Raw genomic sequence first — 15986 nt, 5'->3', positions numbered from 1 at the left:
GTGTTAAACGACGCGTCCTGACATGGTATCCTTCTGTCCCTCATCCCTCATCCTCCCAATCACCAAGACATCTCACTTTTTTCAGGTTAAAAGCGCCATTACCGGATATTTCCAATTGGCAAGATTAGTCCTGCATGCTTAAATGAATGTGGTCGGGAATACTGGTTCAGCTTCCACATACCAGTGGCACAAGGGTGATTTGTTTGGCGGAAAGCGGGGAAGGTTTTTAGAAAAGACCTCAAGGTACGTGCTATTTACTCGTTCTGTTTGGGGACTTGGACAATTTAAAATGCAAAAAGAAACGCAATTGTCATCATTAAATTAATAATTACTTATCTATATCTGGCCCAACCTCAATTGATGTTGATTATCACCGTTAATGACGCTACATCGACAACCATAACCCATGCAACAAGTACTTCGTGGGGTACATTCAAGTGACTCGCACGGAAACAAATCAAGTACTTTCAAATATTCCATCACATGCGAGCACTTTCCAAATGCCTTATCGTGTGTCTTTTGTTATAAGTAAAGAGATACACATCGGAAGGAGGCTGAATCTGGTGTGGTCGGGATCGATCTCATGTAGAGCTTAGTTAGAACTGAGGGTGCGCACCTCCGCGGTACCAAACAGTATTGGTGATGTGTCAATTAATGAATAATGAAACACAAAATGTGAATTTGACTCTTATCTCGATACAGTTCGGTCGACATGTGTACTCTTGGCCGCCGGCCAGTCAAACGCAGTTCGTTTCCCTTTACTTCAGAGTCCCAACTGATAAGGGCGCATGGGGTTAGCTGCAGCTCTTAACCAATCATGTTCATGATCGGGACTTTCTTATCTTACTGAAGCCCCCATGGGGAAGTGTTATCGCAGGACAGAGTCCGAGAGATGCTTATCTACGCCCGCCGGCACAGGAAGAATTGACTATCACAAGGTTGCAGAAATGATGCAGAGATGAACCGTGATACAGTACCTAGTTATATATATGAATGAGATGATCTGGATGAAAAGGAGAATAATCACTCAAGGTCGTCGTGATAGACTCATAAAATTGACTCAGCCTTATACCACTTTGCAAATACATCACAATGGCTGGCGGTGGCGGTCCTTCCTCTGGCAAAGTAGAGCCTCCTCTGAGTCAAGCTTATGGCTATGGTATTGTCGTGGGCTTGGGGTTCTTATTCGCCCTCGGCATGATCTTCACTACATATGTATTGAAGAAGTACAACTCTGAGAAGCAGACGTCGGAAATGTTCAACACGGCCGGACGAACTGTCAAGTCTGGTCTTGTCGCTTCAGCTGTTGTTTCAAGCTGGACATGGGCTGCTACTCTGCTTCAATCATCTGGCGTTGCTTACCGCTATGGTGTCTCGGGCCCGTTCTGGGTAGGTTACACTCAAAGTCATCGTGGGCTATCGATTAACAAGAAAATTAGTATGCTTCTGGCGCAACAGTCCAAATCATTCTTTTTGCGACAATTGCCATCGAGTTGAAGAGAAGAGCGCCAAACGCGCATACTTTCCTTGAGGTTATCCGAGCTCGCTATGGACGTATTACCCACTGCGTGTACATTTGCTTCGGCCTCTTCACCAACATTCTCGTCACTGCTATGCTTTTGACCGGTGGCTCTGCTGTGGTCACATCTCTCACTGGCATGCACACTGCTGCTGCTTGTTTTTTGCTGCCTCTTGGTGTTGTTTTGTACACCATGTTCGGAGGGTAAGTTCGGCTTCACATATTCCGGTTATGGACATTCCTAACACACACAGAATCAAGGCCACTTTCCTGACTGATTACGTGCACACTTTGATAATCCTTATTATCATTTTAATATTCGCTCTTACTGCTTATGTAACTGGCACTGAGTTGGGATCGCCCAGTGAAGTCTACGATGCTCTTACCAAGGCCGCAGCGGCTCACCCTGTTGAAGGCAACGCTGAAGGATCTTACCTCACCATGAGATCCCACGAGGGCATCATCTTCTTCGTCATAAACATCATTGGTAACTTCGGCACAGTTTTTTTAGACAACGGATACTACAACAAAGCCATCGCCGCCCATCCAGTTGCTGCACTCCCTGGATACATCATCGGCGGCCTGTCCTGGTTTGCCATTCCCTGGCTCTGTGCGACTACTATGGGTCTTAGCGCACTAGCTCTTGAGACAAGTCCATCTTTCCCTACCTACCCTAACCGTATGGACCCCGCAGATGTATCGGCCGGTCTTGTTCTGCCCTACGCGGCTGTTGGTCTGTTGGGCAAATCTGGTGCTATTTGCACATTGATCATGATCTTCATGGCTGTCACCTCCGCTACATCAGCTCAGCTCATTGCTGTCTCTTCCATCTTTACCTACGATGTTTACCAGTGAGTTTTACTACTTCGAGATCATATCTTTAACTAACGTTTCGCCAGAACCTATATCAACCCTCAGGCCTCTGGCAAGCGACTCATCGCCATCTCGCACACGACTGTCGTTATGTACGGTATTATTATGGCCAGTTTCAGTGTTGGCCTTCATTATGCAGGCATCTCGATGGGCTGGTTGTACTTGTGGATGGGCGTCATGATCTCGGCTGCCGTTATCCCAGCTACTCTGACTCTTCTGTGGAAGCGCCAGAACTGGATGGCCGCCGCTGTCTCTCCCGTTCTTGGTCTTATCTGCGCTCTCATCGCTTGGACTGTTACATGCTCCAAGGAGTTTGATGGTGTTCTCAGTATTGATAACCTGGGCTCCAATAACCCCATGCTCGCAGGAAATGTCGTTGCGCTCTTGAGTCCTTTGATCTTCGTTCCTGTCTTGACTTTCAGTTTTGGCTCCGATAGTTACGACTGGGCCTCTATGGCAGCTATCAAGCAAGCAGATGATGTCAGCGACTCCAATGGAGATTCGGAGACGGCTGTAGTCACCAGCTTTGCTGTGGCGCCCGAGCAAGACATGGCCAAGTTGAACAGGGCTTCAAAGATTGCCAAGACAATGACTGTCTGCATGACAGTGGTATTCCTGATTCTTTGGCCAATGCCCATGTATGGAACATCCTATGTTTTTTCCAAGCCCTTCTTCACTGGATGGGTTACTGTTGGTATTATCTGGCTGTTCTGCAGTTCGATTGCCGTCGGTTTGTTCCCTCTCTGGGAAGGTAGAAAGAGTCTTGTTCGCGTCACAAAGGGCATTTTTGGAATGGGAGGAAAACACGACACTGAAGAGATTCAGGGACAATCTGTGAAAGAGGAGAAGATTGAGGAATTTGATAAGCAGTAGATACCACGAGAGTTGTTATTTATCCAAGACACTTGTATGATCTTAGCGGATAGTCTATTTACTAGCACAGGCAAGAATCCTTAGTTTATGATCAGAAGACAAACAAGTGGAGTTGTGATTTGTAATGACGTAGTCTCGGACATAGCATAAAACATCCGCGCTACATTCCTAGCAATGCATCAAGAAGATTGTCTCGATCCGAGTAAAACCTGATTATCTTTTTATCAAGGAGAAAACAACAAGTCAAAATGGTTGTCATCAACATAGCATACAGCGCCCCAATTAACCTTCCAGATGTCACCCCTGTCCTCACGGAAGCCCAGGTGTGGAAAGGCCTTCAGCGCAAAGTCCGCAAAGCACATGAATTCGTCGCACCCATTCTTAGCTGCGAAGTTATCAACGAAGAAGAGACCGAAACGGGAACAAAAGTCACACGCCAGGTTACCTTTGACAAGGATGCACGTGGCGACGCCGATGCGGTTGTGAAGGAAATAGTCTATGAATTCGCTCCAAGTCGCGTCGATTTCCGTCAGCCAGACGGGAGCAAAATCTTCAACATTGTTAGTGTTGATGAGGGTGGCAAATTGCTCATGACATATGCTTTTGAGTGGCGACATCCTGAGCTTAAAGCGGAGAGTGAGAAGGTTAATGAACAGAGGAAGAAATACTCCAAGGTAAGTTCCACGCGTGAAAGAACATCTATCTTCAAACCAAGAGCTGACAGATATTAAAAAGATGGCCAAGACAGCCGTTCATGGTTCCATTGATACCATTCGGCAATTAGTGAGGGACGGCGAGATTTGAACTCTTTGGGGCGTCAACTTGAACTGTCATAGTATGGGAATGATCTGAGATTTTAAAGCTAGGAGGAAGCTATTGGAAAAGAGCGGACTTGTAAAAGACGGAACATGACTATGTGATTAGAAAGAATGCGATATTCTAACAGTATAAAGAAAATGCCCGTAGCAGCCTCAAATCAAGATATCTTTATCATAATGCAATAGTCTGCGACCGAATGAAGTCGTCGTGAGTTTCAGATGTCCTCCGAATAGGGATAATGACGATGCTATAAAGAACAACATCCTCACTAAACCCAATTTCTGCAAGGTCTTCTTTGATTCGTTCCTTGAGTCTAGTTTTCATGTCCTTGAAGCCATCTTCGTTGCCTCTGGACACTACGTCATCCCAGCTCATGCCGCGACGTTTCAATATGAACTGGACCGAGTCAATGTCGTGAAAGTCATGAATATCCTGGAATTCTTCCATGGACATATAGGTGAAGGACCCGCGATGATCCCATCTTCGTAAGTTCCCAGGGGATCTTTCTACTTCGTACTTTATATTCACTCTTCGCTGGGTATTCCTAGCCTGAGCTGATGGGCGTGGCGGAGGAGGTGGCGGCATGGCTATGATGGGCTCCTCAGCCTCTCCTGAGAGGTACCTATCTTCAGTAGACATGCGAGCCGTCTCTGTAGAAGTCGACCTTGGTCTTGAGTTCTGCTGAAATTGTTCAATATTACGTGACGAGAAGGTCTTGCGAGGTCGAGGAATTCCGAGGTCTGGGCTTAGACGGGATTCTGTTTCTCCTTGATCGCTGAATACTGGAGATCCCGAGCGAGGTGATTCACCCTCCTCTCCACGATGTGATGTGCCAAAAAGGACACTGTGTTCGACGGTATGCTCACTCATCCGGGCAACAGGGGCTAGTGGTTCAGAAATTGAATTTTGACCTTCGTCTGCAAAGCCTGATACAGAGTCGGCATCTCGTTGAAGCGCATCGGAGGTTGCGTCGACACGGTCGCTAGTTGTTGAAAGCTGCTCATGTTAGTTATGTGTACTTGATAGTCGCTATGCTCCGTATCCAGAATCGCAACTATTATGGGAGCAACATACCTGATCGCTGGGAAGTATAGGGCTTGAGGGAACGTTATATGGATTTGGGGTAGCAAAGATATCGGCAGACACTTGGGTATCATGGCTATCTTGGCGTCGAGATTCCATCTCATCTCTCATCGGAACATCTTGGATCTGAGACGTCATTGTCCTGGTAGTTCTGGACGACCTGAATCAACCTACAGGTTAGTAAATAGCTACTTACTATACGTCAATTGGAAGTGTTACCCTTGGTTGACTGTTCGAGACAACATTCTTTTCGTCGTGTCAGAGCTTTGTCCCTTCCATCGGATTTGTTGGTTATGACGAAAGAATAATCGACACACGTGTTTCTTGATCCTGACCAGGAGTTAGCAGAGGGGATATTGCAACATTAGACGATAAGAATAAGATAAAACTTACTCAGTACGATCTTCTGACCATTTTAGTTTTTTCACAGACCCTGGGCCTGCAGCGTCTGGCCAAAATAGTTGTCCCCAGCCGCGCGCCTCCAAGAACTCATCTGTCATTCGTCGGAGAGCGTCTCGATGAGAAGAATTCCGCCAGTCTACAAATTCAGTCCCTGGAGTACCATCCGTAGCCTTGTAGTCTTGATGAAACTCCTTCACTACTCTGCGGAACGCCCTGCTTTCCTTATTGCCGGGTATCCCAACACCGAGTTTTGACCGGAGAGCCACGATCGACGGGATATGTTTTACTTGACTTCTTCTCATGGTGCTGTAGAGAGAATATAACATCTATCGCCAAAAGAGTCAATACCAGAGTAGAGAATTAACAAGGGCAAATGGTGATATTGTGTGTTTGTATGTCGATACGAAGACATAAAGAGGTCCACCGAGAAAGGAAGGGAAAGCTGAAATAAATAGTAGATTGAGAAACCAACTCAATTCCCTTCAGCAGACTTTAGCATGGCGACACCATTTGCTTTGGCTTCGTTCGCCTTGCATGCGGGTTCCTATGCAGAGTCAAACAGTTGTAATCAAGGCCAGTTCATCGATCGACAGGCCTCCAAACAGGCCGCCTTTTGGTAATAACCTTGAGAGTCTCGGGGAACATCAGCCATAATTAGATGCCATTCCTTGTGTGAAGATTGTGCATGCCACACAAATTCCAATCATCCAAAACCATGTTTTATTGAGTGAATCGGTTTTCTTCCAAATGATAAAAACCATTATTTGAATAGGTGTGTTTGGAAGTTTTGTTGGTTCAGTACCAACACATTTGAGGAAATCTACAACCAACTCATCATCTTAAGCCAGTAGGAAGACTTTCCATCCCTCGATTCTGCCTCGTGATCTAAAAATAGTAGCATTTTTCTTTTAGCCTTTTTCACAACCCTACTAAGGTCGAATTTTGGCCTTTGACAGCCTTGACTTGTCCCTTTTGGAAATGAATACTTCTCAAAGTCGATCAGGTGCAAACTCCTGTCTGTTTCAGTTAGCGCCGAGTACAAGATCAGATCATCGTCAAAATTGACATTTGCAGGACAATATCCGTTGACATCTTTGTTTAAAGTCGATGTATGCAATGCAATGTTTACTATGACAATTGATGTGGTTATTTTCCCCTCTCTGTACTCTATGCTGGTCCCAACCTCCATGAATTGATCATGTGGAAAATGATGGCTCCGTATGTCGTTACACCAAACAGCCTGATTTGTCGAGCATATTGTTGTACAGTTTTAGAGTTGTTTCTTTTAAGAACTGTGCAACTCAGCAACCGACTCAAATGGTTATCTCTGTACTGAGTGCTAGGCTACTGGGTAGCAGAAACAATGGCCTCCTAAGTCTTAGGGTATAAAAATAAATAGTCTAAGACCTATAGCCTAAGTAGCATAAAGTGACCCACTAATTTCGTCTTTTATATTCCCAGCCGTCAATTATTCTGATACCCTTAGGCTAGGATCAAATGATAACACTCAATGTTTGTAAGCAGCATTCAAGACCCACACTGTCACTTGTATTCCCTATTCAAATCGGAGCCAGGGTTGTAAAACGTATGGATATCCTGACTCCCGGAATATGGTATCTTATTTTCATCAATTGCGAACTCGTCTAGCTATCATGTGCGGTTTGTCGTCTTTGCCTGGACAGAGATCTAACAGGAAGCTAGTCCACTAGCCTGTACCTTATTTCACACATCTCTTATAGAGCCTACTACTCGATGGGATTCCATGGCATTGTTTATTGTAGATTATCTTGATGTTACTGAAAAGCAGGCAAAATGGGGTTCCAGAAAAAAAGACGCAACGAAGCGATCTCTACTGTTAGTACCCTGTTTTTCACGATCCCTGTAAGCCGGGAAACAAGCGGAAGCATGTTTAAGCTTGAAGATAATCCATGACAAGTTAAACCAGCAAGCTTATCCTCCCCGTTACCAGCAAACGGTTACGCAAGTACCTCTGTCAACCAAACCCTATCGGGCAGGTGAATATGGCATTGATTGCTCTTTTTTGAACCCCGCAGTATAGCCAAGTGGCCAAGACAGCTTAAACATTGGCCAGCTTTGGGGAGCTTCCCAACATGGTTACAATAGGCAGTCTCGGCGAGATATGACGACATGTAAAACAAGCTGTCCCAAGCTCACCATCGTAAGCTGACTGGCTAGGAAAGGAAGTTCACCCAGAAAAGTAGATCGTGATAACGATTTGCACAAATCATGTCTTTCTTGGTATGCGATGCGAGCCTGTTTATTAGGAAATACCAAGAACCTAGTCGACGTTTGTACGCGATGGTACCATCCAGCATGTTGACATGACACCGCATGTTGGGGCCCCTGGTCCTTTTGTAGGACGAGATGCATTTATACCCAGTGCTGTCCACCTGCCCCCCGAGAAGAAGCTTCGATTGTTATCGAAAATTGCAATTAACATTGGTTCTCATTCCAATATGCATTTTCGACAGCTTTCTGCCATTGCGGCTTTTTCTGCCGGTGCATTTGCTTGTCAGCGCGACCTAATTCTTAGTAAAAGGCATACTCATCGCCAACCACTTACCAGGCGCAGCGAGACCGCTTGGCCCCCAGTCTTGACAGACCAGGAAACTATTCTGGTTAATGCCTTCGATAACTCCTCCATTGACGAGTGGTCTGACTACTACGGTCACCAGAACAAGCTCGCTGGCGAAGGCAAAGAGGCTGCTCAATGGACTGCGGATCAATGGAGTGAGAATGGATTCGAGTCGCATCTTGCTGAGTACCATGTCTTCCTTCGATATCCCGTGAGTTCGTCCTTGCACGTCACCAGCGCCAATGGCTCCACAAGTGAGATCAACATCAAGGAGGATGTCCTCCCCGAGGACGACGTGACCAACCGCACTGAGATATCTCAACAAACCTTTTTGGCTTATGCCCCAGGCGGCAATGCTTCTGCCGAATATGTTTATGCTGGGTACGTCTAGTAAATAGTGCACATCCGTGGCTTTTGCTGACTCTATGGATTAGACGAGGATCAATCGACGACTTTGACAGACTAGTTGAGCTTGGTGTTGAGATCGAAGGGAAAATCGCACTGATCAAATACGGCGGTCTCTTTCGTGGTCTCAAGGTGAAGAACGCCCAGGATCATGGCGCTATTGGTGCTGTCATCTTTATCGACCCTGGTGATGATGGAAATATGACTGTGGCTAAGGGCGTTGAGGCTTACCCAGGTACGGCGACCTTCTCAATCTTTACCATACCTATGCTGACTCAATCTTTAGATGGCCCTGCCAGAAACCCTAGTGCTGTACAGAAGGGCTCAACACTCTTCCTTTCCACTCGAACTGGTGATCCCACCACCCCCGGTTACCCTTCAAAGAAAGACTCTCCTCGTGCGGATATTTCTGAAGTCATTGCCAAGATCCCAGCTATCCCAATCTCATACTCGGCCGCCGAGCCTCTGCTGAAGGCTCTCAATGGTCACGGTGTTTCAGCAGAAGATGTTAACCGCACTTCATGGGTAGGCGGTCTTGATGCTGAATATAGTTCTGGACCAGCTCCTGGAGTCAAACTTTCGCTGAGCACTGAGACTCGTGACTCGATCGAGCCTGTACACAATGTCATCGGTGTTATCAATGGAACCAATGCGGATGAGACAATCATCATCGGTAACCATCGTGATACTTGGATGGTTGTAAGTTAACTCTTAACTATGGAATGAGAGACCACTACTAATTACTCTAGGGCGGCAACGGAGATCCTAACTCTGGCTCTGCCATCCTCATCGAGCTTGCTCGCGCTTTCAAGAAGCTCACAGACTCTGGATGGAAGCCCAAACGCAACATTGTCCTCGCTTCTTGGGATGCTGAAGAATGGGGCATCATTGGATCTACCGAGTGGGTTGAAGAGCATGTCAACTGGCTCACCGACACAGCAGTCACTTATCTCAACATCGACGTGGCCGTCAGTGGTCCCCGCCCAAACCTTGGTGCCTCGCCCGAGCTCAACACCTTCGCCACCGAAACTATGAAGAAGATCATCCACCCCAACTTTGGTGGCTTTAACAAATCCCTCTACGACGCTTGGCATGATGCTAGCGAGGGTGATATCGACGTGCTTGGGTCCGGTAGTGATTACACAGGTAAGATATAGTCCAGTTAAGTATGAAAGTAATGAAGAACCGACATTAATCGAATTAGCTTTTTTCCATCGTGGTATCAGCTCTCTCGATACTGGAAGTGGTGGAGGTCCCACAGACCCCATCTGGCACTACCACTCCAACTACGACTCGTACAACTGGATGTCAACTCTTGGTGATCCCGGCTTCCATCTTCACGTTTCACAAGGACAGTACCTTTCTCTTCTTGCATACCACCTGGCCACCGATGAGATCCTGCCCTTTGACACCCAGAACTACGCCAAAGAGCTTCGCGCCTATTACGAAGACCTTGTAGAGTTCACCGAAGGCAAAGACGCGGATCTTGACCTCGAAGAGCTCGACGAGGCTATTGAGACCTTCAAGAAGGCTGCTGATGAAGCCAAGGCTTTGGAAGAGCGGGCCAGAGAGACTGACGACGAGGACCTCAAGAAGGTCGTCAACCACAAGTACCGTGACTTCCAGCGTGGATTCATCTCACAAGATGGCCTTCCAAACCGTGACTTCTACAAGCACGTCGTCAATGCTCCAGGTCTTGACACTGGTTATGCCGCCGTCACCTTCCCCGGTATCACTGAGGGAGTTCTGTATGCCGACAGCGGCAACTTTACTCTTGCGCAGGAGTGGGTTGGAAAGACTGCCCGCGGTATTGTTGCTGCAGCAAACATCCTCAAGACATAGAGTCTTGGACTATAGCGGGAGTGATGGAGCACTGCTCTGCTCTCCGTCTTTTCTTCATGACAATCTTTTATATGCATTACGAACTCATGAAAATGGTAATGATAGTTTTACTTTAATATTCTATGGAGATGATTGGGCTGGTGTCGGATTGGGGTCTTATATTTGCGAGGAGTTGATAGGGCACAGCGCAGAAGGATTTAAAGTGGTTGTGGCGAAATGGCAGTTCTCATTCAATAGAGAATGCGAGATTACAAAGTGAATTTAATTCGAAAATATGTTACATTCATGACAAATCGACTCTTTCGATACAGATCAAATGTTCTCGTGTGGATGACATATCTGAGTCGCCGTACACTCTGCAGATCTGATATACGCTGCTCCGTGTATCATCGGGTCTCTCAAGGTGTCCGGTAAATTAATATTGGTTACTCAACTGCCGAAACTTGTCGTGCCATGGCTCTTGGCCATCTTGGCGCCGAGACTTCTAGAATGATGATGTCCAATTCAACGCTCAGTCAGTAATCATAGTATGCTCCTTTGGATATTTAACAACAGGAAATAATAAGAATCAAGGTACAAGGCTTTCTCTGTAAGAAGAAATTTCGCCAGAGCGAGAGAGGTCAATCACAAACAACTCAAAAGCCTTCATAATTAAATACAACAAAGGTCTGACTGAAACGTTGGGCGCACAGATATCTAGAACCTCATTCACTGATCGGATGCGTCGGAACTGAAATGTTGTATTGCGTGAACCGACACAACATCGGCCAGGTTGTGCAGAAAGTCCGATGGTGTGGTAGAGTGGTAGCATTGAATGCCTGCCACGGGCAACATTACTAAACCGGTCCAGCGGGTGTCGGTCCGCTTCCAGATTTCCACCATTCAGAAGGTTCAGTTATTCACTGCAATACTGTGGAATCTCAAAAGGATGTGGCATGCATCAGTAGCTCCGCTATCGTGTGGTAGTTGATTAGAGGACGTTATTTGAGACGGCTAGCAACCCTCCCAATCGCCATTTTGCCACGTGTGTGATGCACGACTCTTGGTCAGCTCAAACTCAGTAGTCACTACGTCGATGGCGCTTGCGTTTTCAAGTGCAAGGGGAACAACGCCAGACTGTCGATGTTGAGAAGTTGGGTTGTTGTCCAACACTGAAGTTCAAAGTTGACAGAGTAGAGGTTCGGTTTCGGTCTTGCCCTTTATTGTGGCATCTGCAATGAATTATGTGAATACATACAAAAGATCAGTCGGATAGGCCGGGCTCAGCACGCAGTTACCGGCGAGGAACCCCCGATTGGCATGCAGCCATTCTACCCCAACCTCCTCTCTGCGAGTTAAGCTTAGCCACCAAGCTTAGCTTACTAGCTTACCCCGTTCAGAGCTTATGCCCCTGCGCCAACCGCGACAAGTAAAGGATGAGCGTTACATTTTGTCAGCCAAGATAAAGTCTGGAGGTAATCACATGGTCAATTACGCTTCTCTTTTAAGTAGTGACTCCCGATACTACGAGCCGACAAGATCAGCACTAGCTAAAGTGCACATCTCAAAGTCCGATGACAGGCCAAATCTATCGATGATGCTTGTCTTGTTTGCGGGGAAGAGGTGCTGACGCATTTATTTGCTAGTGCTTTAGTTAATGCTGTAACGCAAAGATAACCAGAGGGGGATGACAAGGTTCAGAGTACTGGACATTCTCCTCTTAATCATTTTAGACAGCTATTCCAATCTCCTGGCTTTGGTAAACCCTTTGACTAGATGGTTTAATTCCCGTTTTCGTGATCAACAACAATAAACAAAAGTACTGGACAAGCCGTGAGTCGCACAACGGATTCCCACTACGCCGGATCCTTTGGGGCATGCGGATCGGCTTCATTCATGTCAGATTTGGGGTCACAGCAGCTATTCAGGCTGATACATGACCTATCAATGGGTTGCACTCGGGGCTCGATGTTGACTCGGAGCATTGACATTTCACATTTCATATTCCCTGTTTTCCGAGACAACAAGTGATCGGCACTCGTAAAACCCCCTGTTGTCCAATTAACGCCAAGTGCTGGGCAAGAAAGCTTGTCTCTGCCTCCCCACGATGTTGTTTTGACCTTCCCGGAAACGCCTAGGCCGCGCATCGCAGATCTCCTCGTCTCCCTTTGAAGCCTTTCTCATGGCCATCCCGTTTCCATCCCCCGCATTGTCCTGTTGGTGGATGGTTGTTTGGGGGCTTGCGGGCGTTGACGTACAGGGCGCCAAAAGGCCATCAATCACCCCGAAGGTGTTCAACTGGGAAACAAAAAGGACAGCCTTTTTCTCTTATTTCCCCTTCCCCTCACGAATCTTGACCTCCCTGTCGTAATCTCTCCGCGGAGTCATTGTATTTTGAGCTTGCATAACACGTGTGTACCTAGTTTCAACGCAACCCCTCTTAGACGCACAGCATCAGTACAAGATAAGCTTATAGCCCTTCGCCGTACGATGACGACCGATAGCAGCGTTACGCCGCCGAATGAGCGAGAAAAACCTACAGCTGTTGATATTGAGAATGTTTCTTCCGAGAAGGTCTCGCCTACTGCTGCTCTCGATGCTGAGCGCAATGCGCTTCTAGCAACACTGCCTGACCCTGATGAAGGGAAGAGCGAAGAGGAACGTCGCGAAATTGTAAGGCAGCCACTACGTCAACACTGATATGCGTGAGACTGACATCTTTGCAGGATAAGAAGTTAATGTGGAAAGTTGACATCTGGCTTATCCCATGGCTGTCTCTACTCTACCTGCTTTCCTTCTTGGACCGAACCAACATTGGCAATGCGCGTCTCGCAGGCATGGAAGACGATTTGGGCATGGGACCTGGTGATTACAATGTGGCTCTCACCGTCTTCTTTGTCAGTTACGCCTTCTTTGAGCCCATCACAAATGGTCTTCTCAAGATGTTGACACCACGCATCTTCTTCACCGGAATCATCATCGCCTGGGGAGCCGTGATGACATTAATGGGAGTCTGTCATAATTACAGAGGCCTTCTTGCAGCACGCTTCTTCCTCGGTATTGCTGAGGCCGGCCTGTATCCCGGAGTGAACTACTATCTCGGATGCTGGTACAAGTCTTCCGAGATCGGTGCCCGAGCCGCCATCTTCTTCTCTGCAGCTGCTCTAGCAGGTTCATTTGGTGGTCTCCTCGCTGCTGCCATTGCCAAGATGGACGGTATTGGCGGTCGACCTGGTTGGGCCTGGATCTTCATTCTTGAAGGTCTCGCAACCGTTGCTGTGGGCGCCTTTTGTTGGTGGATGGTCTTTGATTGGCCCGATACTGCTCGCTTCCTTACTCCGGAGGAGCGCGTTCGTGTTCAGCGCCGCCTCATCATGGATCGTCAGGGAAGAACCGCCGAGGACTTTGACAAGCGCCACATTTGGGCTGCGCTCAAGGATTGGAAGACTTACGGGTACATGATCATCTACATGGGTTGCTTGATGCCCTTGTATGCTTTCTCTCTCTTCTTGCCCACCATTCTGCGTGGCATGGGCCACGTGGGCACCAAGGCACAACTGCTTTCCGTTCCGCCATACGCTTGTGCTGCTGCAGCCACTGTTGTCGTTGGCTTTGTGGGAGATCGTACTAAGTGGAGAGGTTACTGTAACATTGCTACTGTCGCTGTGGGAATTATCGGCTTCACCATGCTTTTGGCTTCGGCGGATCCCCATGTTCAGTATGGTGCCGTCTTCCTCGGTGCGATGGGTAAGTTTCTCAAATACATTTTCAAGAACTACTGCTAATCATGATAGGTATCTATCCAACTGTCTCCAATACAGTGTCCTGGGTCAACAATAACATTGAAGGCTCACTCAAGCGTGCTATTGTTCTGGGAATGGTCGTTGGCTGGGGTAACATGAATGGTGTTGTCTCATCCAACATTTACCGTGAAACCCAGAAGCCTCGCTACTTCACTGGCCACGGCATGGTACTCGCCTACCAGGTCATCTTCCTTCTCGGCGGTTCCGTATTCATGCACTTCGCACTACGTCTGGAGAACCGACGTCGTGCTAGAGGGTCTTTGGATGCCAAGTATGCTGCTATGACAGAGGAGCAGAGATGGATCAGCGGTGATGTGCGTCCAGACTTTAGGTACACACTGTAAAAGTCAGGAGTTGTCGTTGCATTTTATTTTAGGCGTTTACGTTTATTGCATTTATTATTATATCCTTCCAGCTGAGATTATTTGTCTGTCATTCTAGAACATCTTTTCCGTCATACTCAAGTATAAACATGCTTTATAATGCGTTAGTTTATACGATTATTCTACCATTTCCTCGTTCCATATCAAGTCTGAAGATCGTATCAGCATGCAGTCCTGAAGGTTACCGTCTTTCAAAATATACCGCCGCATGAACTTGAGTAATATAGTTTGCAGCACCACTGGTGACTGAAACAATGAGGGTTCGTATCAGCTGAAGATGGCAGTAGGTGTCTTACAAGAAACGTCAGACAAATCAGTCGAGGTCCACTGCAAATCATCTACACTCTCCTTACCCTTGAACTGCAAGCGTTTCTTTGGTGTTAAATGTACCATTCAAGGTAGTTGATTACGATTTATGTTAATCCAACTAGAGTAAAACGAGATGAGATTTTCGTCGAGTACCCAAAGGCCCCTTCAAGGATATATCTAACACCCAGTGTCGACTCGGTGATACAGTCGTGACATTTGACTCGAAACATTGTGTTTCAGGTTTCAAGTTCTGTGGACGCTCCCTTCAACCAACACGGCTTTAACCGTAAGACATGGTGTTTTGTATTGACAGTACCCTTTGACAGGTGAAAGGGTACCTCCTGTCGCTGGAGTAGGGTCCGGGGTATAAAACCTCGCCTTGTCCCGTTCCAAATACAGTTCAAATACTTGACAGATTCAACACGAGCCCAAGACACAAATGAACGTCTCTTGCCATCAATATCACGAGTTTCTTAGAGGCCACGGATATCTCGTCAACCATGAAATTTTCTGCACTTGTTGCCGTCGCGGCTCTTTCGTCTGAAGCCATTTCTGCATGCGCCAACACATGGCAGAAATGCGAGCCAGGTGACGCAAACATGTGCGAGTGTAATGGAAGCCACATCGTATGCTGTCACTTTATTTATCTTTTGCAAGCTGCTGCTGACCATTCGACACAATAGATGAAGTGCCTACCATCTTTCCCTCGCAATGGTGGAAAAAAGTGTAAGTACCTACCACTCGTTACCCCATCAAATTATTCTCCTGCTATATAATTATAAAGTAGCGGTGAGCCATGCTGACTGATTTGGAGTGGTATTTGCGTATCGGAAGCTTTATGTTTGTCCTAGGAACTGGCATCGTGAGTGTGTTGATGGACAGTGCGTCAAGATCAGGAAGCCTATGCCCACTCCTGTTTGATGACTTGGAGTTTTCACCTGGGTAAGCTTGCAAGCTTAGAAACAAGTCTTTACGTGCTTTTTATGTGATGATCAATATCATCTTCTTAAAACTCCTTCTTTCGCATGTAAATATTGCTCTCTCTTCGTGATACATTTGGTATCTTAGTCGTAAACAACTTAGTAGCGGCATCGTTAATC

The 15986-nt window shown here is 46.8% G+C and overlaps 5 protein-coding genes across 5 annotated transcripts; 4 read left to right on the top strand and 1 right to left on the bottom strand.

The window, feature by feature from the left end:
* Nucleotides 1-1092: 1092 nt before the first annotated feature.
* Nucleotides 1093-3265, top strand: FSST1_008609 (sodium:solute symporter family protein; the record flags this gene model as incomplete). Its single annotated transcript, XM_083225505.1, has 4 exons — nucleotides 1093-1389; nucleotides 1440-1723; nucleotides 1774-2370; nucleotides 2419-3265. 4 exons carry the CDS (start codon nucleotides 1093-1095, stop codon nucleotides 3263-3265), a joined length of 2025 nt encoding a protein of 674 aa, XP_083084570.1.
* A 248-nt stretch (nucleotides 3266-3513) lies between these two features.
* FSST1_008608 (SRPBCC family protein) lies at nucleotides 3514-4069 on the top strand (the record flags this gene model as incomplete). Its single annotated transcript, XM_083225504.1, has 2 exons — nucleotides 3514-3939; nucleotides 4001-4069. The coding sequence occupies 2 exons, from the start codon at nucleotides 3514-3516 to the stop codon at nucleotides 4067-4069; spliced, it is 495 nt and encodes a 164-aa protein (XP_083084569.1).
* A 186-nt stretch (nucleotides 4070-4255) lies between these two features.
* On the bottom strand, nucleotides 4256-5871 carry FSST1_008607 (uncharacterized protein; the record flags this gene model as incomplete). Its single annotated transcript, XM_083225503.1, has 4 exons — nucleotides 4256-5080; nucleotides 5159-5327; nucleotides 5387-5497; nucleotides 5561-5871. 4 exons carry the CDS (start codon nucleotides 5869-5871, stop codon nucleotides 4256-4258), a joined length of 1416 nt encoding a protein of 471 aa, XP_083084568.1.
* A 2175-nt stretch (nucleotides 5872-8046) lies between these two features.
* Nucleotides 8047-10412, top strand: FSST1_008606 (M28 family metallopeptidase; the record flags this gene model as incomplete). Its single annotated transcript, XM_083225502.1, has 5 exons — nucleotides 8047-8546; nucleotides 8600-8805; nucleotides 8857-9269; nucleotides 9320-9716; nucleotides 9775-10412. 5 exons carry the CDS (start codon nucleotides 8047-8049, stop codon nucleotides 10410-10412), a joined length of 2154 nt encoding a protein of 717 aa, XP_083084567.1.
* A 2469-nt stretch (nucleotides 10413-12881) lies between these two features.
* Nucleotides 12882-14538, top strand: FSST1_008605 (major facilitator superfamily domain-containing protein; the record flags this gene model as incomplete). The annotated part of the gene is made up of 3 exons (XM_083225500.1): nucleotides 12882-13064; nucleotides 13118-14138; nucleotides 14186-14538. The coding sequence occupies 3 exons, from the start codon at nucleotides 12882-12884 to the stop codon at nucleotides 14536-14538; spliced, it is 1557 nt and encodes a 518-aa protein (XP_083084566.1).
* Between the last annotated feature and the right edge of the window lie 1448 nt (nucleotides 14539-15986).

The sequence above is a fragment of the Fusarium sambucinum genome, chromosome II (genome assembly GCF_050947815.1).
Source record: "Fusarium sambucinum isolate potato_lamoka chromosome II, whole genome shotgun sequence".
Taxonomy (NCBI): domain Eukaryota; kingdom Fungi; phylum Ascomycota; class Sordariomycetes; order Hypocreales; family Nectriaceae; genus Fusarium; species Fusarium sambucinum.
The sequence above is the reverse complement of the archived record's forward strand: the minus strand, read 5'-3'. Positions and strand labels throughout refer to the sequence as shown.